At 41.8% G+C, this 27,603-nt stretch overlaps 1 protein-coding gene across 1 annotated transcript in view; it reads left to right on the plus strand.

The window, feature by feature from the left end:
* Nucleotides 1–27,603, plus strand: part of USP13 (ubiquitin specific peptidase 13) — a 106,426-nt gene that overhangs the window by 65,231 nt on the left and 13,592 nt on the right. The window contains exons 11-19 of the mRNA XM_070583178.1: nt 1,530–1,655; nt 2,742–2,895; nt 5,314–5,488; nt 11,746–11,834; nt 14,202–14,324; nt 15,841–15,867; nt 19,189–19,332; nt 21,120–21,286; nt 22,733–22,886. Coding sequence (XP_070439279.1) covers nt 1,530–1,655; nt 2,742–2,895; nt 5,314–5,488; nt 11,746–11,834; nt 14,202–14,324; nt 15,841–15,867; nt 19,189–19,332; nt 21,120–21,286; nt 22,733–22,886 — 1,159 coding nt within the window. The remainder of the gene's footprint in view (nt 1–1,529; nt 1,656–2,741; nt 2,896–5,313; nt 5,489–11,745; nt 11,835–14,201; nt 14,325–15,840; nt 15,868–19,188; nt 19,333–21,119; nt 21,287–22,732; nt 22,887–27,603) is intronic.

The raw sequence follows: 27,603 nt of genomic DNA on the forward strand, positions 1-27,603 counted from the left end.
CTGGACCTGGACTCAGAAGCTGGAGTCCATTCTGGGTCTGCTCTTTGTTGGCTCTATGATAATATGGTCATTAAGACCACTTTCAGTTGAAAGACCTACCTGGCACTTCTCTGCCAGTCTCAGTTTCCCTATCCATAAAATGGGGATAATGGTGGTACCTTCTTCGTGGGGTTATTGTGAGTATTAAAGGAGGTGGCATGTAGCCCCATTACTAGATGGGCTGAATGTGGAGGGACACTCAGGAAACAGCTTTATCATGTGCCCACCTCTGTCCTCAAAGGTGATGTGGAATCTTCCCACCGTGCCTCGTCAGAGCATCTTATGGGGATCGCCCAGATTTCTAGTGATTTCTTGCAAGTTACTAGCATTAAAATGTTGGGTTCACATTAGAACTAGTTTAAAATTTCTCTTCCCTACCAAGCTCGGGAGTCTTGGAAACCAGCAGTACAGAAGGGTCAGCTAAGCATCCTCTGATATTTTTTTGTCCTTGCTCCATCCCTTTGGCTCCTCTCACCTCCTCTGGCCCCTCCAGAGTGGAGGATCCAGGGAGGGGAGATTAGAAAAGAGGCAGAGTCTTTCACTGAGCTGGAGCGTTTGGCTCCCTCTTGGCTGCCGTGTGTCTTCTGTCATGGTCAACCTTCTTGTGGGGGCACATTAGTGGTTCTTTAGAGATGCCTCCCCACCCCCGCTTGTCCCCTCAAGGACCTTTCCCTGATGCCCTGGACCGCTGCCCTCTGTAACACTCCACCCCAGTTCCTACCCCAAGCCTCCTTCCCCCATCTTCTCATGCAGTGCCTTTCTGGAGGAGCCTGGCTGCCTTTTGAGCTATCCTTTTAGTCCCTGGGCAAGTTCACACATCCTTGTCCCACCAAAATTGTGCCTGCTGCCCATTCTTCCCACTCTGCTTTCCTGGCAGCTGCAGGAAGCTCCTTCCACTTCTCCAAGTGAGGGGCAAGCTCCTGGGAACTCCGTGTGCTCTGTTCCAGAAACAGCCCAGGGCGGACTCATGAGCTGAACAGCTCTGCCATGGTTGCCTGGGGCATGCAATGTCACTTCCTTTTCTTGCAAGTGCCCCAGTCTCTGTGGGAGAGCCTCTCATAGTTCCTCAGAGGGAGGGAAGGGAGATGCTGCAGAGCTCTCCCCTCCTTTAACTTCCTTCTGAGGACCCCCCTCCCTAATGCATCTCCAGTGTGCTCTGAAATGGGCTGTGATGCACCAGTTTGGCCCCCATGTAGCAGGCCCTGTGAGGATGGGCCTAGTGGCTCTCTTTAGAAAGTGGGGTATTTATCATGTCTCTAGTTTTGAGTCAGCAGGAGGAGTGGCATCCTGTTCTCACGTCAGCTTCATAGTGCGGTGCTTGGTGCACACTAAACATCCAGGGCGTGTTGGCCCTTATTGTTACTTAGCTTCTGCGGCCTTCGGTCTTCTCATCTGGAAATTGGGACTTATGGTAATCCTCACTCTCCTTGCCACTTAGTGCTGTTATGTGTATGAAAGTATTGTAAGATGATTTTATTTTTATGTTTTAGCCTCAGCAGAATGGGATCTCTCCACGCATGTTTAAGGCCTTTGTAAGCAAGAGCCACCCAGAATTCTCCTCCAATAGACAGCAGGATGCCCAGGAATTTTTCTTGCACCTGGTGAATCTTGTAGAGGTGAGTAAGTCAGTCTTCAAAAATGCTCCTGAGGGTTGAAAGAAGTGTGCCCAGCCCCTCAGTGCAGTCCGCTCTGTCTTGGCCCCTTCCCTCCATCTCTCACTGTCCAAGCTCACTTGGAATCCGCTTCGTTGAGGCTTTCTCTGCTCATCGTACTTGTTGTAATCGCTCCGGATGCCCTGTTTTCTAGGCGCTTGTGGACGTCCCTGGTCTCCTTTTCATTTGTATGTGTTATAGGAATGTTTGTTGGTTATTTCATTCACGCTTTTTTTCTCTCCGTGACAAAGCTCCTTGAGAGTCCTGTGTGATATGTGGTGTCTTCCTGCCACCGCTCAGAGATGGTCACACTTCTCTCGCAGCAGAGTCAAATCCCATTAAATGCTCTGGTTAAAGCCACTGAGAATTCATGATTAAAAGCTTTTTTCTCCTCTTGAAAAACAACTCCTGTTTTCTGGATTACAAACATTTTCTTTGTGGAAAATATAGAAAGGCACAAAGGAATAAAATCAAAATCACCCGTAATACCAGCACCAACAACCAGTGTTAACATTTTGGTGTCTGACCCACCAGTCACATTTCAGGTGCATTTATGAATTCTCTATGTGCTGTTTTGTAAGCAATGTTCTCCGCTTAACCTGTTGTGAACGTTTTACCATGTCATTACTTATTTGAATAGAGCATGATTTCTGTTTTATTTGTATATAATTTACACAAATGCATTTATATAATCATAGCATGCATGCCTTAATTTTTCCTTTATTTTTTCCCTTTTCTCCTCAGTTTGTCTCCCTCAACCCTTTTCTTCTAATTCCATCTAGATCACTTTCTCTCCCATAATGTTTAATGACTGCATAATATTAATTCACACGATGGGCTGTAATTTATTTAACCATTCTTCCATTTTTGGACTTTAGATAAATACCACTGTTTTGCTATGAAAGTATCTAGTGAACTGGAAACTTTTAGCAACACCAGAGGGAACTTTTAGTAACCCCAGACCTTTATACCAGATTTATATTTGATTTTATTAGTTTTTATTAGCTTAATATTCATACATTTGCTAACCTGATATAATCCAACCTTCAGAGGAACCGCATCGGCTCAGAAAACCCAAGTGATGTTTTTCGGTTTTTGGTGGAAGAACGTATTCAGTGCTGTCAGACCCGGAAAGTCCGCTACACAGAGCGAGTGGATTACCTGATGCAGTTGCCTGTGGCCATGGAGGCAGCGACCAACAAGGGTAACGGTTCCAAAGGGGGAAATCGGCAGGGTGCTGCTTCACGTGTGAACACCCTCCATCAGAGATGATATGGCTTCAAAGTTGTGTTAGGAGTGGACCCAGCCCAGAGGTGTCTGGTTGTTTCCATCTTTCCCTCAGTCCTCGTGTGACTTCCTTTTGAGAAGAATCAAATGCATCACAGATTTTGTGGACGGGTTGTGGATGGAACCTACTTCAATGCCTATAAGTTTAACCCATTGGTTGGCTTGGAGTCAGCTTAATTTTGGGGAAAATTATTTGAATTATATATGTGGAAACTTCTTTAACATTGTCTCTCATAAGTTGTGCTGAGGGAAATGATCAGAACTGCATTTTTGTGGGTTTTTTTGGTGAGGAAGATTGGCCTTGAGGAAATAGCTGTTGCCAGTCTTCCTCTTCTTGCTTGAGGAAGATTGTCCCTGAGCTAACTTCTGTGCCAGTCTTCATCTGTTTTTGTGTGTGGGATGCTGCCACAGCATGGCCTGATGAGCAGTGTGTAGGTCTGCCCCTGGGATCTGAACCTGTGAACCCTGGGCCGCCAAAGTGGAGAGCCCAAACTTAACTGTTACACCACCAGGCTGGCTCCAGAACTGCATTTTTTGATGTGAGACATTCAAGTGGAGGTCTCTTGAAGTAATCCAGCTTTGGCCTCCGAGTCTTTGAGATAAAGTGTGACAAGGCCCTTGATAGGAGCGAGGCCTGTTAGAAGACTCTCTGGGCTTCGGAAGCAGGAAGGAGGCAGAGATACTGCAGCCAGTGGGGGTCTCAGGGGAAGTTTCCTTCAGTCCATCTCATCTGGTTCTTCCCAGGCAGAATAGACAAATGGTAATTTCTTAGAATTAGCATCTTAAAAGCAGAAAAAGGCAAAATATCTGCCAGATTGCTTATTTCCTGTGAACTGGTCATTTCTGTAAAGTTCAACAACTCCCTGGTAGCCTTTTTCTCCTTTTTGGTCTTTTCCTGACTATATTGTGCTAATTGGAGAGTGATGATCATGATGATTTTAAGATGAAATGATTTCCATTTTCTGTAAGCTCAATGCAGCTTTTGACCAATTTTTAAATTCTTATCCCTTATACAAGGTAGAAATGAGGGTGGGGGCCTGTGGTTTGTTTGCTTTTTAGAACTGGGCTTAATTGCTTTCTCTTGCCTGTTCTGCTCAGTTCTATCATCTTCTCTGACTCACTGTTTATAATTTATGAGTGGTAACATTTTTTTCAGAAAGGAGACTTATAATTTAGTCTCTGGATATTGATTGCTCAGAATGCCTAATGCCAGCATCCTAGATTTACTTACATCAAAAACTGATGTGGACTGGGGAATGAATTTTGAAAGCATATTCAGATGTGTTTAAGAAAACGCATAGTGAGGCCAGCCCTGTGGCATAGTGGTTAGGTTCAGTGTGCTCTGCTTTGGCAGCCCAGGTTCATGGGTCCAGACCCCGGGCGCAGACCTATACCAATCGTCAGCCATGCTGTGGCAGCAACCCATGTATAAAGTGGAGGAAGATTGGCACAGATGTTAGCTCAGGGCTAATCTTCCTCAGCAAAAAAAAAAAGAAAAAAAAGGAAAGCACATAAGCATGCATAGGCGCATAAATGTGCTGAAAAACTGTTAAATCAGGAGTGATTTCTTTTTCTGTGATACAAAAGGAATTCCCAGAAAGGCCCATTCAAAATCTATATAAAATTTTGACTTAACAGGTAGTTTCCAAGAGCAGATCTCTTGATTCTTGGGAAGTTCCTGGTGCACTCACCTCTTTTTCCCTTGGTATTTAATCCTTTGAGCATGGATAGCGTAGAAAGGCCTTCAAGGTTGGTGGCTCTGACGTCTGCGATGTTGCATAACCTTGGCCCAAAGTTGCCTCGGCAGTGTTGGTTAGTGTCACAGGCTGTGGGCAGTGGCTATAATTGCAGTCCCTGTAGTTCATCCTGCTCCTTGGCCCACACCCCCCATGGTCCCTAATCATAGTGAAGGGCCTGGCAAGAGGTGAGCCCGGATCTTTTTCAGTGTGAAATGCTCTGGTGTGAAGACTTTGTGATTGGAGGGGGGTGTTTGGGTAAAACCATCCTTGACCTCTGGGCAAATGAAAGACCAGGTTCGTGCATCACTTACGTCACTCGCATGATCTGAACCTCTCAGCTGGGCCGGGATTCACTCCTGTCAGTCTTGAAGGGGAACAGGCAAAAAAGTAAGAATGGCTCGAGGCAGTGTCAGTGCCACTCTAAAGATGGCCCCAAGAACGGCCTTTTAGCAGGCTTCTCCAGCTCTGGGAAGGGCAACAAGGAAGAAATCCTGCCCCAGCCCAGAAGCCTTCGGGGAGGATTGTCCAAAGAGGGTGTTGTTCATTTCAAGGAGATGGAAGTGACTGCACGATCATTCATTTGCTCTCTCCCTCAGATGAACTGATCGCCTATGAGTTAACGAGAAGGGAAGCAGAAGCGAACAGAAGACCCCTCCCCGAGGTGGTTCGTGCCAAGATCCCCTTTAGTGCCTGCCTTCAGGCCTTTTCTGAACCGGAAAACGTTGACGATTTCTGGAGTAGCGCCCTCCAGGCAAAGTCTGCGGGTGTGAAGTAAGTGTGTGGAAGTACACGTGTGCATTGTGTGTGTGTGTGTGTGTGCGCTTGTGTGGTGGTCGTGGGGTGAGGAGGGGGCTGGAGAGGCGGGGCCTGGGGCGGGGGAGAGGTGGCAGGGTGTTGTGTGAGTCCGCGCAGGCTTGCTTGTGTGTGGTGAGCTGAGATTATGATCACACACTCCTAGTTGTTGTAGACCTCACTGTGTGAGACCTGTCCAATAACCGACTTAGCATCTATATGACACGCTAGCGAGGCAATGCCTTTTTTTTTTTTTAAAAAGCAAGGTCGTGGTTTATCCTCTATTAGGAATTTGCTTTTTGGTTTTGCCAAGAGGCTGTAGCCAAGAAACACCCCCCGCCCCGCATGGCAAGAATGATGTTAATATAGAAATTACAAAAATACCTATGACAGTCTTCGATATTTAAACTCCCCTGTGATAGATTTTAATTGCATAATCAAAGACTTGGCTTAGAACCTGGTGACTGTGTTCCTGCCGGAGACCAGGGGGCTCAGGGCGTCTCAAAGGGCACATAAGGGCTCCTGAGCATTGTTCAGATGAGCTGCCAGGACTCAGGCAGGTGTTCTGTTTCCACACTATGAGCCTTGTTGTCAGGTATATAAAAAATGTTTTTTCTCCCCTTGACACCTTAATTGATTTTATACCGTCAAGCTGTTGCTGACACACTTCATACACTTGGACAAAGAGTGCTCATAGTGGCATAAAGTGAGGGGAGGTCTGAAAGTTTGGCTCTGGGAATTTCACTACTTTTAGATGTTTTTTGGCCGTTTTTCTTTTAAACTAAGATTGAGCTCTTCTTGACATAAAGGAGAGTGAAGGATGGCAGCGCTGCTGCAGGCTGTTTTTATCACGATCTTAAGGAGCAGTCGTGCCTGAATCACTTGGTCTCTGCAACGGCCGTCCCTCTGGATTCCTCTTTGTTTCAGATGATTGATTTCACATGTTAAAAATGTGAAACAAAAAGAATTTATTTCAAAAGCTCAAAGAAAGCTGTATTTTCTTAAAATAATTTTTTTTAAATTAATTAATTTATTTTTTTAATTTTTTTTAAAGATTTTATTTTTTCCTTTTTCTCCCCAAAGCCCCCCAGTACATAGTTGTATATTCTTCGTTGTGGGTCCTTCTAGTTGTGGCATGTGGAACGCTGCCTCAGCGTGGTTTGATGAGCAGTGCCATGTCCGCGCCCAGGATTCGAACCAACGAAACACTGGGCCGCTTGCAGCGGAGCGCGCGAACTTAACCACTCGGCCACGGGGCCAGCCCCATTCTTAAAATAATTTTTAAAACAAGGTTCTTCATATCCAAATGAAGATTAATAGTAGTTGATTCAGTTTTCAGTTATCCATTGCAGGGTAAGCTTTCATCCTACGAGGGCTCAGCTTTGGAGTGTGTGTGTGTGTGTGTGTGTGTGTATGGGTGTGTGTGTGTGTGTGTGTGTGTCCTTGCAGATGACAGTTGGTGAGTTGGCATGTTAAATATGCAAGATTCACTTCATTGCAACTCGAAGACATCTTTGCACAGTTAGAAATCTACCCTATATTAGGGGTGGAAACAAGCTCTTTAATTATTTTTCCCCGGCTTTATTGAGATATAATTGACATACAACATTATGTAAGTTGAAGGTGTACGATGTGTTGATTTGAGTTTTTTTTTTACTTTAGCTATTGACAGTAGGCTGGAGATTCCTTAAGCATTCATCCTTTGCACTTGGCGCTGTGATTCTGATGCGGTGTGGGAGGTGGAAGCGATCGCGGATCCCGCAGCCTAGAAAGCCCCCAGCATGAGGGGTGAGCTGCAGAGTGCTCTCCCTTTGCTTGGCCACTCGGCCACCCTTTTCTTCTCTGCAGAAAAGTGGCCTCACATCTTAGAAGTGCAGGGTGTGCCATACTCTCTGGGCCCGCAGGAGGGAGCCTTCTCACTCCTTGGAAAAGGCCTGTCTTTAAAGTGGAGGCTGGAGGCATTAGCTTTCCAGGAGACAGAGCCTCTGACCCCCAGGCTAGTGGTCAGGAGACCTGGATTCTTCTCCTGCGACAGAGTCACTGCCAATGTCCTGCTTCCCTCTGTAATGGAAGAATGATGCTTGCTGACCTGATTTTCCCCTCAAATGCTACAAAATATTTAGTTGTAGGCAGTCCTAACATAATTACTAGAATCCCTGAGGGAAGGGTTCTGCTTTCCCTAATCCTTAATAGTAGACATGAAACATGTTTTCCTTTTTTCTCTGTCTTTTACATATACACATGCTCTTATGGTTTTACGTGTATAAAAAGACTAGTACTGGATGTATCACAATTGTTAATAATTGAAAACTGGTCTCTATGGGACAGGAAAAAACAATGTTTTAGGGTAATAAAGCAACTACCATATTGTATATTTATTATTCCAGGTCATGTGCTGAATAATTCCCATCAGTTATCATTTAATCCTCTTAGTACTACTGTGAGGTAGGCGCCATCATTCTCCCCATTTTACAGATGAGGAGATAAGGAGAAGTAATTGGCCAGTAAGGGGCAGAGTGGGATTCACGCAGGTCAATTGAGTTAAAAGTTTAAGCTCTTAATCCCTGTATTATATAGTGCACCACATTCCTTATCATGCTTGCTTATCCTTATATTCATATATGTAATCCTTGTAGAGCCTCACTTATTCCTTCTTATACCTTATTATATTTCAAATATTAGTTTTGGGGAAACCAGTTCAGGGGACTCCTAAAAGATCTCTTTTTTTTTCTTTTTCTTATTTCCAGCAATGTAGGCTGTGACTCAGACATGACCTTCTTATTTTGTTAATTTGGGGCCTTGAACTTTTCTTATGTTACACTCAGAGCCTGAAAGGCCAGGAAGAGGCAAAAGATATCCCGAAGAGCTTGGATCAGTGTGGACCAGACTTAAAGACCCTTCCTTTAAATGGTCCTGCACAGACTGTCTGGAAAGAATGGTAGTTTTTGAAAGGTCATTCATTATTGCCCCCCTAGTGTCTTCTAGGCCACGAGTTGAACAAGATCTAGTTCCTGCCCTTAAGCAGCTAACAGATTAAGTAAGGGTCATCAGGAGAGATTTTCTCTTGACTTTTATCATTTATGAAGAGAATAGCACGGTGTGGCCCAGAGCACAGGCTTTACGTGCGTGGGCGGTGTTTGAATCCCCAGTGTAGAAATGACTGGGACGTGACCTCGGTAAAGTGACCTCGCCTCCCTAAGCCCCTGTTTCCTTATCTGTAAACCGGGGATAAGAATAGTTCTTTCCTCATGGGGTTGAGGTGAGGATTAAGGTGAGATAAACCATGGAAAGTGCTTTGTACAGTGCCTGGCACAGAGTGAATAGATGCTGTAATTGTTACTACTGGTATTTTTATCTTTCCTTTTTTTTTTGTTTTCGCTTTGGATTATACAGTTTGACTGTGGTTGGTTAATTATCATGTTTTCAACATATTTAATGGGAAGGTTAGAGTAATTTTTATTTATTGATATATTTTTGGTGAGGAAGATTGGCCCTGAGCTAACATCTGTTGCCAATCTTCCTCTTTTTGCTTGAGGAAGATTGTTGCTGAGTTAACATCTGTGCCATTCCTGCTCTATTTTTTGTATGTGGAACCCCACCACAGCATGGCTTGATGAGTGGTGTGTAGGTCCATGCCCGGGATCCAAACCTGCAAACCCTGGGCTGCCAAAGTGGAGCGTGTGAACTTAACCGCTATGCCACTGGGCCGCTGCCGAATTATATATTTTTTAGTTATCAGGTTTTCAATACATTAGACAATCTTAATAATTTCAAGGAGAGGACAGCTTATATTTTTTTCTTAGTAAGATTTTCATGGTGTTTTTGCCTTAATTGTAATTAGTTGACACTTGATATATTTTAAAGACCGATACTAGATTGTCAATAGACAACACAATAGTGTGTGAGGCACTATTCTAAGCACTTTGTATGTCTTAACTCATTTAGTTCCCATAGCAATTCTTTGAGGTAAATTTATTGTGTGTCTACCTAGACCTTTTTGAGTGATTTCCATTCTAATGGTCTTTATTAAATACATAACTTTTCAAGAAAAATTTTAATTCCAGGAATTAATTTTAGGAATAAAAGAGTAAGTAGTGCATAATTTATAACTTTGCTGGATTTAACTGACAAACTTGATGTCCCAGACCTGCAGTTGATGAATATAAAATATTAATTTTGAGATTGATTTGAACAAATATATTTTGAGCAGTTTCTACATGGGTGATTCAAGTTGAGACCCTATAGAGGTTACAAAGATGAATAAAGAGTGTTTACCCAACAGGGCAAATATGTGAGCATCATCTAACCTGCTTTCTGGTACTCTTAGGTTGGTAGTTACCCGTAGCAAAGTAACGGGTTAAATTACTGTCCCCTCTCCCATCCCATCCCAGGCTTGAGTTCCCCTGTCCCCACCCCGTGGTATTACCAGCTGATTCCTCACCCAAATGCTGACCACAGAGCTACTGCAAGAGTCTTGGGACTCCTGAACCACATTTTGGCAATCATTGATTTACCGATGACTTTTGGTTGATTTCACCGCTATATATTTTTCAGATCTTAAGTTAATGTGGTAAGAAGAAGTCAGAGAGGTGACATTTTTACACTGGTTGAAAATATCAGATGGAGTTTGTTGAGTTTTGGTGCAAATGAAGACTTGGTTATATTTAAGTAAGAATGATGTTTATTACTGCTTCTCAGAAGATGGGAAAACCTAATTAGAGATAATATATAATTTCTGGAGGGCGAGCCAGGATAATAGATCAATTCCTTAGGATGGTTAAGCTCTTGTTTTTTTGAAAAACTCCATTGTGTTATTGCCTGTACCCTTCTACCATCCTTGTGCTGGAGAATTTGAGATACTGAGCAGTTCAGTGACTTGCCTGGGACAAAATACAGGTCAGCGACAGACCAAGTCAGTGTCCAAAGCCTCATGGATTCCAACTCTTTCATGGCAAAATAATCAAGCTAATTCCTTAGGTATACATAGTACATTCTAGTGTGCTAGGTAGTTTCACATTTTTATGAATATCACACAGCCAAGGCAAATGGGTATTAATAAATCCATTTTGTAGATGTGAAAATGGAGCCTCAAGGAGGGTCTGTGACTTGTCTAGATTTGGAGTGAATTAAGTAGTGTATCGTAAACCCAAATCCACATCTTTTGACTTGTTTTGGTGGTGCTCTGTCCCTGTACTGTGGCTTCTCTTCTACACTAGGGGGCAGCAATGCATTTTCTTTTGTTTTCTGAATTCTGGGACAATACCTTCCAAATAGAAGGAATAACATTTGAAAAGTAGAGTTTGTGGGGAGGGTGTTCTAGCATCTTATTTTAAAAGGTATCTATAGTGTCTGTCGCAGCTAATTTCCTTTTTTACAGTTACCTACTATACCCACATTGACAATCAAATAGAAATGGTTCTTATGAACAAGATGATAAACGTGGAGAGAATGAGCTGGAACTGGGGCGTGAATTTGGTGTACCAGTTGAATAGACTGTGCATAAAATTGTCAAACCCAAGTCCAGGCCATTCAGCCTTCCTGAAAGTTTGAAGGGAAACTCAAGACATTGAACAAATGAACTAATTTTAAAATTTAAGGCCCAGATTTAGATGTTTTAGATCCTTACGCCATAATATATATTCCTTTAGGCTCCAGGTACCGTGAAGTTTAGGTGCAGTAGTATTTTAATGAGACCCCGGCATTTCCAATAGTTGACCTCAACCAAAGTTCCAGTAAACCCTCGTTATGCAGACTCTGTGCTGTAATTAGTGATTCTCGGTGGGAGCGGAGGTGGGGGTGTGTAAGGATTGCTTGGGGAGCTTTTTCAAACCCCACACACAAATGCATAATGCACGCATGCCCACACATGCCTACAAATATGTACACTAAATTGTAGCAAGGGTTTTAGCAAAAACAAATGTTTACAGTTGAAAAACACTTTTTGGAAGTATAAAATGCCACAGCAAAGTAACAGTAGTACTTCTGCAGTGTGCCCAAAATCATTGTCAAGGGACAGCGTTCTCCTCCGTTAAGCATTTTCTTCTTGTGAAAAGGCCAGGCTGAATGACCAGGAGTGGGTGTGTGTGTCTGCTTATGTCTGTTTGCGTGTTCCTCCCCTTCAGTCCAGTCACTGGAACTGCCAGGTATGCCTCAGACAAAGCTTTTGATGCTTCATGAACTGTATTCACAATTCTTATTGCCTTGTTTCATTGATCTAATCCCCTTGTGTTTCCCAGAACATCTCGCTTTGCCTCATTCCCTGAATACTTGGTAGTGCAGATAAAGAAGTTCACTTTTGGTCTTGACTGGGTTCCCAAAAAATTTGGTAGGTATCTTTTGCATGCTTTTGCTTAAAACATCAAATTAGCCATTTAGAAAACGTGGCATGTGAAAGAGCCCGTGTGGTTGGCTGCCAGAAACAGTTCCATTTCATTCTTTTTCCATTATTCTCACCTTTTTCTTTTGAATCAGAGTATATGATAAGCACTGACAGTAAAAATGACCACATACTAACCCACCCCTAATAATGGGTTCTGGAATGACCAGATTCTGAGAGTGAAAACGGGATTTTCACATTATCAAATAAAAATGCTTCCCAAACTTGACCATGTCTACAGGGTACCTGGGATCTTGGTAAAATGCAGATGCTGATCCAGCAGGACTAGGGTGGGGCCTGGGATTCTTGATTTCTAACTAGCTCCCAGGTGATGCTGGTGCTGCTCATGCTGCTGGTCCAGAGGCCACACTTGGAGATGCAAGTAATTGATACACTCTCAGCATCTCTCCTCTGCTTCTGAAGCGGGCAGGTGTGGCTAGTGATATTCTCTTAGATCATACAAATTTTATTAATAATAAAAGGAGTACAGTCAGTTGCATTAGTCAAAAGAGAGATGTGACTTTGGCTTAATTGGGCTTTCTTCTTGCTAATTTTAAAGGCCCTTGACCATTGTTAAAAGTTGGTTTTCCAGAAAATGCATAAGAACATTTTCTCCACCATCGTGCTCTCCTATCAAGGTGTCGGTGGACTGTCCTTAGTGCCATGGGAGGATGTACGGTTTTACCCTCGGTGGTTTCTCAAGCAGCTTCCTCAGACAGTTTGCCAGGCCTTTAAAGTTTTTATGTTTTGAGCACTTAAAAACAGCAGCTCAAGTCTTCCCCAGGTTAATTATCCTGGGGATCTGCTCATCTGAAGGGGGTAGGTAAAAAGAATGTAAAATCGGCAGGAGAGATTTTCCAGAAACTTCCAGCACTCACCGTTAACAAGGCACTGTTTGCCTGGTGATTGATTCTGCAGCAGATCTTTGCTTTTCCTGGCGGAATAATTTTGTGGACGGGATGTTCATCCCTCAACCTTTCCTCCATGGACCTGGGAGGTACCTGAGAGAGAAAACTGACTCTTCTAAAGGCTTTGAACCACTCTAGAGACAGTTTTCTTATGTTTCGTTGTCCTTGGAATTTCTGTAAAGGATGTAAAATTCACATCAGATTTCATAGACTTACTGAATTTAAAGGAGCCCCGAAGTTTTCTTTAATGAACCCGAATTTTCTGTTGAGGAACAATTGTATTGATTTTCTTGGTCAGATGTTATGTTTGTTTTTGCTGTCCCATGAGATTAAAAATTTTTCTTTTAGCTAAGTTTCTTCTTTGGGTTATTGTTTTAAAATAGGATTTATGTACCTGACCTCATAACTGGTTTTGGGGATAGTCTTTTCAGGTTCTTTTTGCTAGCCCAAGAGACGTATCCTGCACCAGCATTTGAACCCATTTTTCGTTATTATCCCATCTGAATGTGTGCAATACTAAATCTCAACAGGCTATCAGACTGATGCATTTTTTATTTGAGTAAGTTAACACAATAACAACTGAGCTGAGAAGTTAAAAAAATATACCCAAGACTAATACGCTTGAGATTCGATTAATTTCTTTAAAACTTCATTTCTTATTTATTACCTTAGTTAGAATAATCACAGTACCCACCATGATCTGAGAAAAGGCGTAAACTAACGGTTGCAAACTCAAATGCCTAACGAGGACTGGATGATAATGTAAATGAAAGAAGTGGGTTGGGTATAAGAAACATATCTTGGTCTTTCTTGGGTATTCCCACTTTGGATAAAGACATGGATTAGAAAAACATTTCTCTACCATAGAAATCAGAATAACACAAATATGATGTTCAGGGTCATGGGGGCAATAGGGAGCGGTGGGGTCTGTGGCAGACTCACAGAGAGCACATATTGTCTACAGTGGAAGCCGAAGATCGGGCCCAAGGCAGTTGTTACCATATGAGAATGTGCTACAGCTTTCTGTTTTCCAAAATAAGCTGGAAATATGAATTTTTCAATGAAATCCAATTTAAGACTTGGAATTTGTTGCCATCATTTAAAAAATATCCAATGGAAAATGTCTGGGCTGCAAGTGGTCTATGGGTTCCCAGTTTGCAACCTCTGGCTTACCCCGTTTGTTCTTGTTCAGTGTGAAATCCTGCCGCTCCCTGTACTTTCCCCCAGTTCTCTGTTAACATCTAATCGGTCTTGATGAGTCTGCTGGTCTGGTGACCTACTCCAGGGACGAGAACAGCATCCCTTAGCTCTGCCTAGACACATGCACGTAGAATTAGTGGTGTTGGTTTTAGGAGGTGATTGTGGGTTTTTGGAGAATCCAGTGAATGTAATCTCTCTCATTTTGCAGATGTTTCTATTGATATGCCAGACCTACTTGACATCAACCATCTCCGAGCCAGGGGGTTACAGCCAGGAGAGGAGGAACTTCCAGACATCAGCCCCCCAATAGTCATTCCTGATGACTCAAAAGGTACCATCTTCTGCCAGGAAGACATTCTTTATCACTTCCCCCACCCTCCTTTGCTGGAATCGTCACGTTCTCCCACGCCTTCTGCGGTCCCTTCCTGTGCTGTAAGTCACCATAGACACACAAGTGAGGCCTGGCTGCACCTGTGAACTTAAAATAGATGTGGGAAGAGGCACAGACCCGTCACGAGTAGTTGAAACATACCTGTGGAAATCACTGGCAGCAGAGGGCAACCAATCTCCCAAAAGTTAAAAGTTAGTAGGTTATGTTGCCTCTGGCTTTGCCTCCCTCTTCCGTCTCGTTCCCGCAGAGGGGCCCATAGGGAAGAGAAGGAGTGTGTTTTCAGTCGGCTCTTAGTCTAGGGGAGCTGTGTCGTTCCTGTGAGTATCTTTGGACAACCAAAAGGGGAAATTAAGCAGTGTTTGTTGGTTTTAAAAATCTTACCCACATCTCACCTCCCCAGCGTCATCACTGCTTCACAGCAAGGGGGCGGCTCGAGTTTCTCTTTCACCCTGTGAATGCTGAGTTCGTCATTGTTTGGAATACTTCACTTTTTAGGGAAAAGGACATGCAAAAAATAATTGCTTCACCTTTGTGGGTCCAAGAACAGTGTCGAAAAATCTTGGTTCCTTTATGGACTCAGTTACTCTGATGAAATCAGCTTCATTCTGTCTTCATTTGCTCACTCGTTGAACATTCATCTTCCTAATGAGTCCATTAGGTCAATTCGCTAATAGTGATAGAGCACGCTGGGCCCTTCTACTGAATGTTTTTCATCAGTTGAACAGTGAATGTTACTGGTGGCCACTTTCGGGTGCAAAAGAAGGGAAAGGAGAATGCAGGAGGAGCACGATAGGATTCAAGATAGGCATCTTTTTTATGTTATTCTCTAATGCTAAGACGAATGTTAAATTACAGAGTACGGAGGGTAGACAAGGGACCTGTATGTGGGACAGTCTCGGGTGTGTGGTACAGGTGGTTCATTAAAGGAATTCGAGAAAGAAGAGATCTGTAGGAGCATCAGAGAAATACAAAATGGTTTATTAGCACTGTTCCTGCTTTTTATGCAGTTCACAACAGGATCTTAGGTTTGTAATTATACAGAGTTCTTAGTAATACAGGAAGAGAAATTATTTAGTTCATTGCTTTTTTTTATTTGAGATAACATTGGTTTATAACATTGTCTAGGTTTCAGAACATTATAATTTGACTTCTTTATATACTACGGTGTGCTCACCAGCAAAAGTGTAGTTTCCATCTTATTTAGTTCATTAAGGTGATAGAGCATCATGTTTTAGCTGCTCAAAATGCCTGAAACCTGGTCTTTTCCCTCCTTACTGTAATGACTTGATGTCGTGCAGGCTGGGGTGGTCTCTGTGGGGGTTTGAGGGGTTGACAACACTGGGATATCAGGGAGTGGGGGGTGGGGGCTAGGGAGTGCCCTGGATTAACTCTTTCTTTCTCTAAAGCTCCTTGCTGTGGTTTGGTCTCATTTTTTGCCTTCTCCCTTAATTTCCAGATCGCCTGATGAACCAATTCATAGACCGTATGTATCTTTTGAAATTTTTCTGAGTGTCCTACCACTGTTAGTGGTCTGACATATTTATCTGTGGGAGTTCAGTAAAGGGGCATTGTTCTTTGTATGTGTATTTGCAGCTTTTCCTGGGTGGGAATGATTCTTTGTTTGCAAGTTGAGTTGGCATCAAATGTAAACTAGTGACATGGTGACTTAGGTGGCCCTGTGGCTCAGGAGAGTGGCCATTAGTGTGAGTGGCCAGTAAGCCCTGGGATGGAATCTAGGCTCTGCTGTTTATGACTGTGTGACCTAGGATCATTTACTTAACTTCTCTGAGCCTCAGTTTCCTCGTGTGTGAACAGGGGATGATGATGCTATTTCTTCCCTCTCTGGCCACATGAGTAGGCCTCTTTCTGCACTGATGGCACAGTGGGCAGTCATTTTTTCCACTCCTGCCACTAGACACATAATGAAGACACATGACTGACAGGACATGGTAGTATTAATTAATACTCTCAAGGTTATTAATTTCATTGGATTGTTTTGTTAATTTTGTAGCCTGTTAGTGCCTTAATCTGGTGGGGGTTGATACTCTTAGTTTTCAAAAAAGAAATTGAAAAAACAAACTATTTAGATATTAATTAGAGAGGAAGAGGGAGTAAACGCTGAACACTAAATACTCTGAATCTTTTTGTCCGCAAAGCCTTTCTGGAGACAACTATGGTTAATTTAGAAGTTCGAGTGTTCCACATTGCAAGTGGTTGATTGTATGGCTTAGGCCTCCACATTTTGTTTCTTGGGTCAGTTATAATTTGCTAATTGCTAGGAGAAGCTGTTAGGGTCAGCATGGGTTTTGGGAAAGCCATTGTCAATGTGGATAATCTAGTTGAAATAATAGCAATGGCTGTTAATATTTTTGAATGGTTACCATGAGTCACAAGGCATTGATTATTCCATAACTCCTTTCGATGGTATATAACAGGTCTTTTATACAAAGACGAGGTTCTCATTTGATTATCACAGTAAGAAGGGTAGGGCAGATGACCTTTTACAGAGGATAAAACTGAGACCCAGTCAAGTTCAGAGACCCAAGGGCTGGGACCAGCACCAGGGCTAGGAGTCCAGTGTGCTTTTCATGCCAGTTCACCTTTCCTGCACTGGAGAGGTTTGCTGGCTGCTCCTGATGCTGCAGAGAGCTGGCCTGCAGGATCTCGCCCCCGGGGAGGTCATGGGTGGTTGGAACTGACTGTTCCGGAGGAGTCTGTCTCTGACTGTGAGCACTCGGCCATTTTCCAGTGTTCCTGGTTTGGCCATTGATTCCCTCTGGGTCTGAGCTTGCTGTCTTATCAGCAATTACCTATCCTCAACAGCAGAAAAGAGAATTAGCTGGAGTTAATTTACATTTGCCTCCTACCTTTCTCAGATTTTTAAAAGGAATAACTTGTTTTCTTATTACGAAGGTAAAAGAGATATTTAGAACTATGGACTAGCAAAGAATCATCTGTGGTTTCATCACCCATCTATCACCACTATTATCATTTGGTGTATATCCTTCCATTATTCTTTACTTATGCCTGGCTCACTTTATTTTTCACAAGAATGGAATTATACATTTTCAGTCCGATGTTATTATATACATACATACACTTCTTACTAAACTGTACTTCCTTTTTTTTCCCCAGTTATTTTATTGAGGTCATACTGGTCTATAACATGGTGTAATTTCAGGTGTACATTCTTGTTTATCAGTTTCTGTATAGACTGCATTGTGCTCACCACCAGCAGTCTTCATTTTTATCCATCACCATATATATGTGCCCCTTTACTCCTTTCACCCACCCTCCAATCCCCTTCCCCTCGGGTAACCACTAATCTGTTCTCTTTATCCATGTGTTTGTTTATCTTCCACATATGAGTGCAATCATGCAGTGTTTGTCTTTCTCTGTCTGGCTTATTTTGCTTAACACAATGCCCTCAAGGTCCATCCATTTTGTTGCAAATGGGACGATTTTGTCATTTTTTTGTGGCTGAGTAGTATTCCATCATAGATATACCATATCTTCTCTATATGTTCATAGCTGATGGACCGTAGGGAACATTAGAGTCTTACAAGCTGTTGAAAGGTGTTCTGCAGAAGGACTTTCATAGTCTCCTTACTGTAGGAATATTTAATATAGGACTTTTGGGTCTTCATTATGCTAATGCACATTATGAATTTCTAAGGGGAGAATTGAGAATGTAGCTTTTAAAAATTTATTTGACCATGGAAACCCCTTATTTTGTGGTTCAATAATTACATTTTTCTTAGAACCCTAGAGTACTGTAGAACACAATTTGGGTATCACTGTTGTCCTACATCATTGCTTTCTTAAAATTTGACCTCGATAGTATGTTCTGTGTATCTTCCTTGTAGGAGAACTTTGGTAAACACATTTTCAATATAATTTTTTTAGAGCAGATATCTGTATTCCTAAATTCTGCTAACTGCCATCTTTGGGAGAATTTTCAGTAGATTAGAGGCCTCAGGACGTGAAAAACGTAAGGGATATATTTTGTGCTCTATTCCTCTCTACCTTTGGTATAATTTGAGAGCACTGTGTAGGTGTGTATGGGTGCACACACACCCATATGTATGTGTATACATATACATAAGCATACCTATGTGTATATATATATATAGGTACAAAGATATGTATACATACAAACCTATGTGTATGTGTGTGTGTCTTTACACACACATTTCTACCAATATCTATATATTATTATGAAAAGAGAAGAAAACCCTTGGGTGTAAGCCCAAGTTAGGTTTGTAAAATTATCTCTTTTAATATCTTAAATGTGTACAATTAAAAAGCACATTCTTTCCTTCTATATTTGGGCTCTCCATTCCCCTGTCTGATTACTTCCTTTGATTGCTCTTATATCTAAAGGCCTGCTGTAACTTTCTGTGAGATGTAAGGAACAGGCTTTTGGGCGTGTAGATCATGCTTTTCTCTTCAAATTTCAGTCACAGGAGAGGCTGCTGTAGAGGTCTTAGGAATGATCCGAGAGGCGGAAATGGTTCTGGGAATACGCTAAATCTCCCCATATGAAATTAGAGAATTGTTTGTCAGTGCTTGGATTGTTCAGGTAATTACCATGGTTTCTATTTAGGTCCAAGATGTAAACTCAGCTCAAATCGCTTAATATTTGGATGGCTTAAAACAAAACAATGTTAAACCACCATCTACACATTAAATAAAATAGCACCTGCTTTGGGTAGCACGTGGATAAGGGGGTGAAGAGAAGCTAAGACAAGAAGAAGTGGAGAATTTACTTTTTCACGCCGCAATATCCTGTTGTGCTCCGTAGCATCAGACATCGATGAGTCATCAGTGATGCAGCTGGCCGAGATGGGGTTCCCTCTAGAAGCGTGTCGGAAGGCTGTGTACTTTACTGGAAATATGGGAGCCGAGGTGGCCTTCAACTGGATCATTGTTCACATGGAGGAGCCAGGTAGGTGGTCAGAAAATGGAATGGCTTGGGAATCTGATTTGATCCTCAGTGATGGTAAGCCTTGGTTCTTCCACGTCCTCTGGATGTGTCCCAGAAAATGACTCTTCAGCTCATAATATGCTGCGGTGGGGGAGGACTTTGCCTGTGTCACAAAGTCACGATCTTTTTTTTTCTTTTTTTTAAGTGACAACTTTATTGAGATATAATTCACCCTTTTAAATGGCAAAAGACCATTGGAAAGATGTGAGAGAAACTTCTAGCTAAGGGAATATAAGGACTTGAAATAGAAACCTATCGTGAAGAAATGGAAGCTATTTAGTTAGCTTTTACTTTTAACAACTTTATTGAGATATAATTTACCTGTGTAAAGTGTACATTTCAGTGGTTTTTCATAAATTTGCTGAGTTGTGCAACTATCACCACTATGTAATTTTAGGACATTTTTGTCCCCCCAGAAGAAATCCTCTACTTCCCTGTCTCTTTTTCAAGCCCCTGGCAACCACTGATTTACTTTCTGGCTCTATGGATTTGTCTATTTTGGACATTTCATATAAATGGAATCATATAATATGGGATGTTTTGTGTTTGGTTTCTATCACTTAGCACAATGCTTTCAAGGTTCATCTGTGTTGTAGCATATATCACTACTTCGTTTCTTTTTATGACCTAATAATCTTCCACTGTATTTTATTTATTCTTTGATCAATTGATAGACATTTGGGTTATTTCCATTTTTTGGTTATTATGAATAGTGCTGCTATAAACATTTTGTGTACAAATTTTTGTGTGGATGTATGTTTTCATTTATCTTGAGTGGAATTGCTCTGTCGTATGGTAACTCCATGTTTAACATTTTGAGAAATTGCAAAGTTGTTTTCAACAGTGGCTCTACCATTTTCCGTTCCCACCAGCAATGTATGAAAGTTCCAGTTTCTCCATATCCTCATCAAACCTCGTTATTATTGTTTTTATTATAGCTGTTCCAGTGGATGGGAAGGAGTATCTCATTGTGGTTTTGATTTGCATTTCCCTAATGACTAATGATATAGAGCATCTTTTCATATGCTTATTGGCTATTTATATATCTTTGGAGAAATGTCTATTCAAATGCTTTGCCCATTTTTGATGAGGTTATTTGTCTTTTTATTGTTGAGCTCAGAGAGTGCATTTTATATTCTGGATACAAGTACCTTATCAGATATATGATTTGCAAATATTTTCTCCCATTCTGTGAGTTGTCGTTTCACTTTCTTGATGGTATCCTTTGAAGCACAGAAGTTTTAAATTCTGATAAAGTCCAATTTATCTGTTCTTTTCTGTTTTCACTTGTGCTTTTGGTATTGTATCTAAGAAACCATCACATAACCTAAGGTCACAAAGATTTACTCTTGTGTTTTCTTCTAAGCATTTGTAGTTTTATCTCTTAGATTTAGGTCAATGATCTGTTTTGAGTTAATTTTTGTATATGGTATGTGGTCCAACTTCATTCTTTAGCATGTGGATATGCAGTTGTCCAACACCATTTGTTGAAAAGACTGTCCTTTCTTCACTGAATGGTCTTGGTGGAAAATCAATTGACCTTGGTGGAAAATCAGTTGACCATAGATATATGAGCTTATTTCTGGACTCTCAATTCTGTTTGACTGATCTATGTGTTTATCCTTATGCCAGTACCAAACTGTCTTGATTATTGTAACTTTGTAGTTATTTTTCCTCCTTAGCTTAAAGTGTTGTTTGTTTCAAGACCAAAAAAAAGAAAAAGGCCTGAGTGTGATTATTTTCCCCAGATTTTGCTGAACCACTGACCATGCCTGGTTATGGAGGAGCAGCTTCTGCTGGAGCCTCTGTTTTTGGTGCTACTGGATTGGATAACCAACCTCCGGAGGAAATTGTAGCTATTATTACCTCCATGGGATTCCATCGAAATCAGGCTATTCAGGCGCTACGAGCAACAGTAAGCATGAGAGACTATGTGTGTGAATACCTTCCTCTTATTGGAAGTGGTTTGTTTTTCGTCAGTAGCAATTGAGACGTTCCAATGTCCTTTGATTGTGTTGAATCATGTTTGTCTCACTTATACGCCACCATTGCCCAGAGAGATTTATTGGCATATAGTGTATTTAAAGCTAAAATAAATGGTTGAGGGAATCATACAAAGAATTTAAGATTAGGGAGATAGTACATCTGGGCAAGATGACGAAACTGAAAGAAATTCTGTATCATTCCTAACATTTATTAACAAGGGTCAGAGATTTGACTTGGAGTTTGTTTGGCCTTGGAGCAAAGAGGGCTGCACGAGATTCTGTGTTCAATAAGGCAGTTCTTTATGAGAAGTTATGCTTTTCTTGTATTCATGAATTCCTGATGTCAGGAGAGAAGGGCTGTGAAACTAGAGAGCAGAAAGAAGTCTTCCTCTGGCAGTACAGATATCTATTTCATATTGAGGGAAAGTGCTTTTTTTTTTTTTTAACCCATCCTTCCTTGCATTGTTTTTTTTCTTTTAAACCCTTCCTTGCCACACCATACTCCATTTTTGAGTGGATGTCTGCTACTGATTCCTTCTTGCCTATCCTGACTGGTTGCCTGCTAGGGTCCATTGCTGAGGTCACAGTGGCTCTCGACTAGCTCATGGGAATGTGGCTGGAACAATCTGTCCCCCTTAAGAATGCTTGAGATGTCTCAACTAGAGTTTGTTTCACTCGGGGAACTTGCTTACTCTCCACTTATTTATTAGCCTGACTGTTTCATTGGAGATTCTGACTACGTCTAAACAATTCTTTAACCTGTCAGTGATACCACAAACAGGGGAAGATGGAACTATTTTCATGGTCAATTGGTTTGAACCGCATGGAGTTCAGTTTAAAACAATTTAACTAACCAGCGTTGTCATCCTTAATCAAGGAATTAATCTTGACTCGCCTGCAATTCAACCATTCTGCCAACATTTAGGGATAGGAGGCGCTAACATAGTACTCACGTTGGCCCCCCTCAACCTTGCATGGTTATCTGCAGAAAATACAGTTGGTAGAGAATGCAGTGTGTGCAGTTAGTGTGGCTTTAAAAAGGGCGGCACTTCAATGCCAACCTCTCTGGCATTCTGCACCCTATCATTATCAGCATCGGCCTACAGAAATGCTGAGCTAAGACGGACGGACTTTAGAATGCTAATCTGCTGCTCAGAACTGTTTTCCAGTGAATCCAGTTGGAGAGCTCAGTTGGGAGACTTGCAGAATGCCAACTAATGTGCGTTTCATATGCGGAATCAGAGCGTCTTACTCAGAGGCACTTAGGACTAATGAATTCAGGCCTCCTGCCCTATCTACTTGACGTCCTTTCAAATGGTCAGGTTATAATGAGGCCCGGGGACTGCATACATTGTAAAAATGTTTTATTTTATTAGAATAATAACCTGGAAAGAGCACTGGATTGGATCTTTAGCCACCCTGAGTTTGAGGAGGACAGTGACTTTGTGATCGAGATGGAGAATAACGCCAATGCAAACATTATTTCTGAGGCCAAGCCCGAAGGACCTAGAGTCAAGGATGGATCTGGAAGTAAGTTCATGCCTTAGGGATTGTGTGAACAATCATGACTATACGTTCGGCTCATGCCCTTCCCTCTCACCACTGCATGTTAAAACCTTTGCCATCATTCAAAAGTTAGCACAGATCCCATCTTCCCATAAGTGGTACATTTTGCGGCTTTGCATGGGCCACAAGGATCTGATAAAGTTTTGGACAAATTCAGAGTCACGTTGCCTAGTAGCATGTGTGCTTAAGTTTAGTGCCAGCTTTGACTTTGTCTGTCCTTTGAGGTAAAATTTCTTCATGGACCACAGAAGTTTTTGTCCAAGAGAGCACTTATTTTCATGGTGATATTCTTGAATAGTTGAAAACCAGTCTTGTACCCTTGACCCCATACATACCCATGGGTGTGTCATTACCTGTACCAACTACTGATAATTTTCTGAAGGGCTGTCGGGATGGCAGGAGGAGGTGTCATAGGCCAATGTTCTGCCTTTTAATAGCAAACATTGGGGCCAGCCTGGTGGCGCAGTAGTTAAGATCGTGTGTTCCCCTTCGGCGGCCTGGGGTTCACCGGTTCGGATCCCGGGTGCGGACCTATGCACGGCTTGTTAAGCCATGCTGTGGTAGGCGTCCCACATAGAAAGTGGAAGAAGATGGGCACAGATGTTAGCTCAGGGCCAGTCTTCCTCAAAATAAATAAATAAAAAATATTAAAAAAAATAATAATAATAGCAAACACTTATATATGTCACTATGTGCCAGGCACTGTTCTGAGGACTTTGCTTATAAACACTCATTTAATCCTCACCACACCCATTTTACAGGTGAGAAAATAGATGCACGGAAAGATTAGGTACCTTGCCCAAGGTCACACAGCTCTTAAGAGGTGGAGCCAAGATTCAAACTCAGAATCCACGTTCTTCACCATCGTGATTCCCTTCCTCTTGGGCTGTCGTTGCCTGTGAGATAATGTTCAGGCTCTTTAGCTGCCATTCAGCACCTCTTTGCAGCCTCCCCAGTTAGATCCCAGCCTACCTTATCTCGCAGCATCACTTCTCCTGTACCGCCCATCCCTGCAACTCAGATGGCTGGTCCTGTAGCCAAACCACCAGCCTGCTCAGCTGTCATTGACCCTCTTCTAGCTACTTCCTGACCTTTGCTCAGGTTAATCCTTAATTGTGAAACGCCCTTCTCTCCATTCACTGCACACTGAAATCCTTACCGTTATTCAGAACTTGGCCACAGATTCCATTTCTCTGGACTGCTTTCCCAGACCCTTGTCATAATCAGTCCCTCCTTACCTCGTATGCTAGTAGTAATTATACCAGTATCAACAATTCTTCCATTTCTGGTACATTTAATCCTCACAATAACCCTATGAGGTAGATACCATTGTTATCCCCATTTTACGGATGAAGAAACTGAGATAGAGAATGTTAAGTAACTTGCCAAGTTCACATAGTAACAGATAGAAACAGAATTCCAGCCCAGGCAGTCTGCCTCCAGAGCCCATAGCCGCTATAACATAGTGTTGGTTCTTCTGTTATTAGAAGTATCAAATTCAGGATGAATCTTCCTCAGCAAAAAAAAAAAAAAAAAAAAATCTTGCAGTAAGATTATTTGTGTATATATCTGTGTCTCCCATTTGACTGGGAACTTGTGGAGGGCAGAAACCATTTTACTTTTACAAAGCTCACGGTGTTTAGCACATAGAAAGTACTAAGTAAGTAAAAATGGGATTGAATTTACATTAGAAGCATTTGTTCCTATAAGCATATCACTATAGTTCTACTCATTAGTGCTCTTACCAGACATAACATGGATGTACTGATCTAACTCAAGAGAGAGGGTGGGAGGGAAAGTTTCTTTTCTTATATAAAATAGGAATTTCTTCACTGAAGCTGTTTTTAATCCCGACGGGTAAGAAAAGGATGAGATGTATAGTTCTCCCGTCTTCCATATTCATCTAAGGGGTCTTGTATTACTTTTCGGAAATCACTGGCTTGCCTAAAATATTAAAAGCTGTTGTGGACAAGGTACTCAATAATTCACGAGCAGAATTTATTATGTATTATGTGTTCACCGGTTCACTGCTTCCTTGATTTTCTGAAATGGACTTTTCTTTGGGGAGGATGAGTCCTTCTTGCAAAAGAAATAAACCACAAGATGGGGCCGTTGTAAAGCTGCCAAGAGATTTGGCTGCAGAAGGAGGGAGAGTCTGATCCATTAGGGTTTCCCTGCTTCTGGTGGAGCTAGGAGGGACCAACCGTCCGCCCCAAGATGGTCATTAATGACACAAAACCGCCACATCAGCTCCTCGGGCTTATTGTGCTCAGAGTGGTCTGCAGATATTCCTGGCTCTACTGGTTTTTGAGGTGCATCCTTGAATAGGGTGCTATGATGATGCTTTTAAGCACCCTTTCATTTAAAGGGCCAAACTCTGCGGCCTTATTCCTCATCACCCCCAAATGTAGGGCGCCTGAGAGTGAGGGCGGGGAAGGAGGCAGTGAGGCACTGTGAGGGATCACATAGAGGATATGCAGCACCTGAGAACAGTAGTAGGTGAAAAATTTACTTGTGAAAAACCAAAAAAGCATAAACCATCCTAATTCATCAAATGCATTTTGCATCTGATGTTATAGAAGAAAAGATGTTTTTAAGGTAGCCTTTCCAGCCCTGTGCCTGGCCCATGAGAGGTGATCAGCAAATGAATGATCGAATGGAGAATTAAATGAATGCAAGAGGCAGTGGTCACATGGATGGTTTTTTTGCTGCCTCCACTAAGTGCCATATGGAGGAAGCGGCAGTCCCATTTTGTCACACTTGCGTCAATCACAGAAAGGGAAAAAGATGGTTTCTTCTACTTTGCTGCATCAGCACCTGAACTCATATGTCAGTCACTTCTCTCTTTTTCCTTTAAAAAATTAACATTTATATTGTTTATTTTTCTTATAATTAAAATGAAATATAATGATTTTAGCAACTTGAGAAAATACAGATATGTGAAAAGAGGAAAATAAAAATTACAATTCTACTACCCACTCATAACCACTGTTAATGTTTTTTGTATATTCTTTAGATCTTTCTATACAAATCTATAAAAATGAATATAATGTGTATATTTATAAAAATATTCTATTCTCTACATGCTATTTTATAACCTACTTTCCCCCTAACTGTGGTGTACATATATTTAATCTAGATTGTTGAACATATATTAATAATATTCCATTGTATAGATGTACCATAATCTATATACCTAATTTTAGGCTAACTAGTTATTATTTGAGTAAACGGCGATTACAGAAAGAGTTTCCAAAAAGGGGGTTATTTGCACATTCAGAAGATGACAGCAATGATTTTTAAATAATAAATTTCTTAGGGGATGAATTCAGTTCGCAGAAGTACAACAAATGCCTTTAATCCCTATGCAGTTACGCAAGAAACATTTGTTCAACATTTGTTTCTTCCCTCCCTCCCTCCCTTCCTTCTCTATTAAAAATAATGCTATAATGAACATTCTTGGGTCTTCATTTGATTATTTCTCTAGGGTAAATTTCTGGAAGTGAAGCTTTTGAGGCAAACTACATATTTTTGAGATTTTTAACACAGATTATTACACTTCTCCCCAGAAACACAGCCCTGCTGCGTATCCTGGCTGCCCTGGCATCTCTGCTCTTTCCCGTTCCTCCCAGCACTGCTGTCGGGCTGAGCACTCTCATATTCTTCATGTCTTTATTGCCCAGTTGTTTTTCTTGTATTAATGTTGTCCTCATTTCCTTTGGCCCATTTTCCCATTTGGTTGAGGTTTGTAGCTGTTTTTTATTGATTTGTATGAAGAGTTTCATATATTGCATATTAGTTTGGGAGTACCTGGTGAGCTGTACAGTATTGAGTTTTTCTGGCCAAACACATATTATCCTTTTCCTGATTCATCCCCTCTTCTCCTGCTCCTGCAAAGCTGTATGGTTTTCTTTATAAACATCCTGTGCATTTCTGGTTTAGTTACTTCTCAGAATTACGTTTTCTGTTTTACTTATGAATAAAGTTTTTTCCTGTTATGTTTTCTAAATTGTTACTGCTGAATTTTGGCCATTGGCCGTTCTGCAGGGATTTGACTAGAATTACATTAAATGCATAGGTTAACTCGGGGAGATGGGTATTCTGTGTAGGTAGGTTGTTTCCATTCCCGAGACAGTGTTTTTTACCTCTTTTTTTGGTTGGTGAATTGGGTTGGGACATTTGACCTGGGGGTAATGAAGACAATTTAAAGGTTTAGGTAATTACTATTTAGGAGCAAAATGGAGAGCCAAAATAAACAGACAAACAGACCAAGAAACCAAGTAAAACCAACAACCTCAGTTTTAAGGGTTCTCCTATACCCGTCAGGAGGGCTGAGCCAAACTTGTCTAAGCAAAAAAGTGAGTGTTGGGTCATAAAAGCTGGAAAGTCCCAGAGAGACCTGACTCTAGGTGTGTCCTTGACTCCCAGACTCAAACCCTTTTGTCTGGCTGTGCCCCTGGGCTCTGCTCCCTCTGGGTTGGTTCCAGTCTCAGAAAGGCTCTCCCTAATGGCTGTCAGATGGCTGCCAGTGCCTCCTGCATTGGTGTCTTTCCAGGTTAAAATCCAGCAGAGTCTTGTCCCAGAGGTCTCAGCAGACGTCCTGAGAATGAGACTCTGGTTGTGCCCACCCTGCCCCTGGTCACAGGACCCACTCATGGAGCCTGAGGGTGGATACATGTTC

The sequence above is a fragment of the Equus przewalskii genome, chromosome 18, assembly GCF_037783145.1.
Source record: "Equus przewalskii isolate Varuska chromosome 18, EquPr2, whole genome shotgun sequence".
NCBI lineage: Eukaryota > Metazoa > Chordata > Mammalia > Perissodactyla > Equidae > Equus > Equus przewalskii.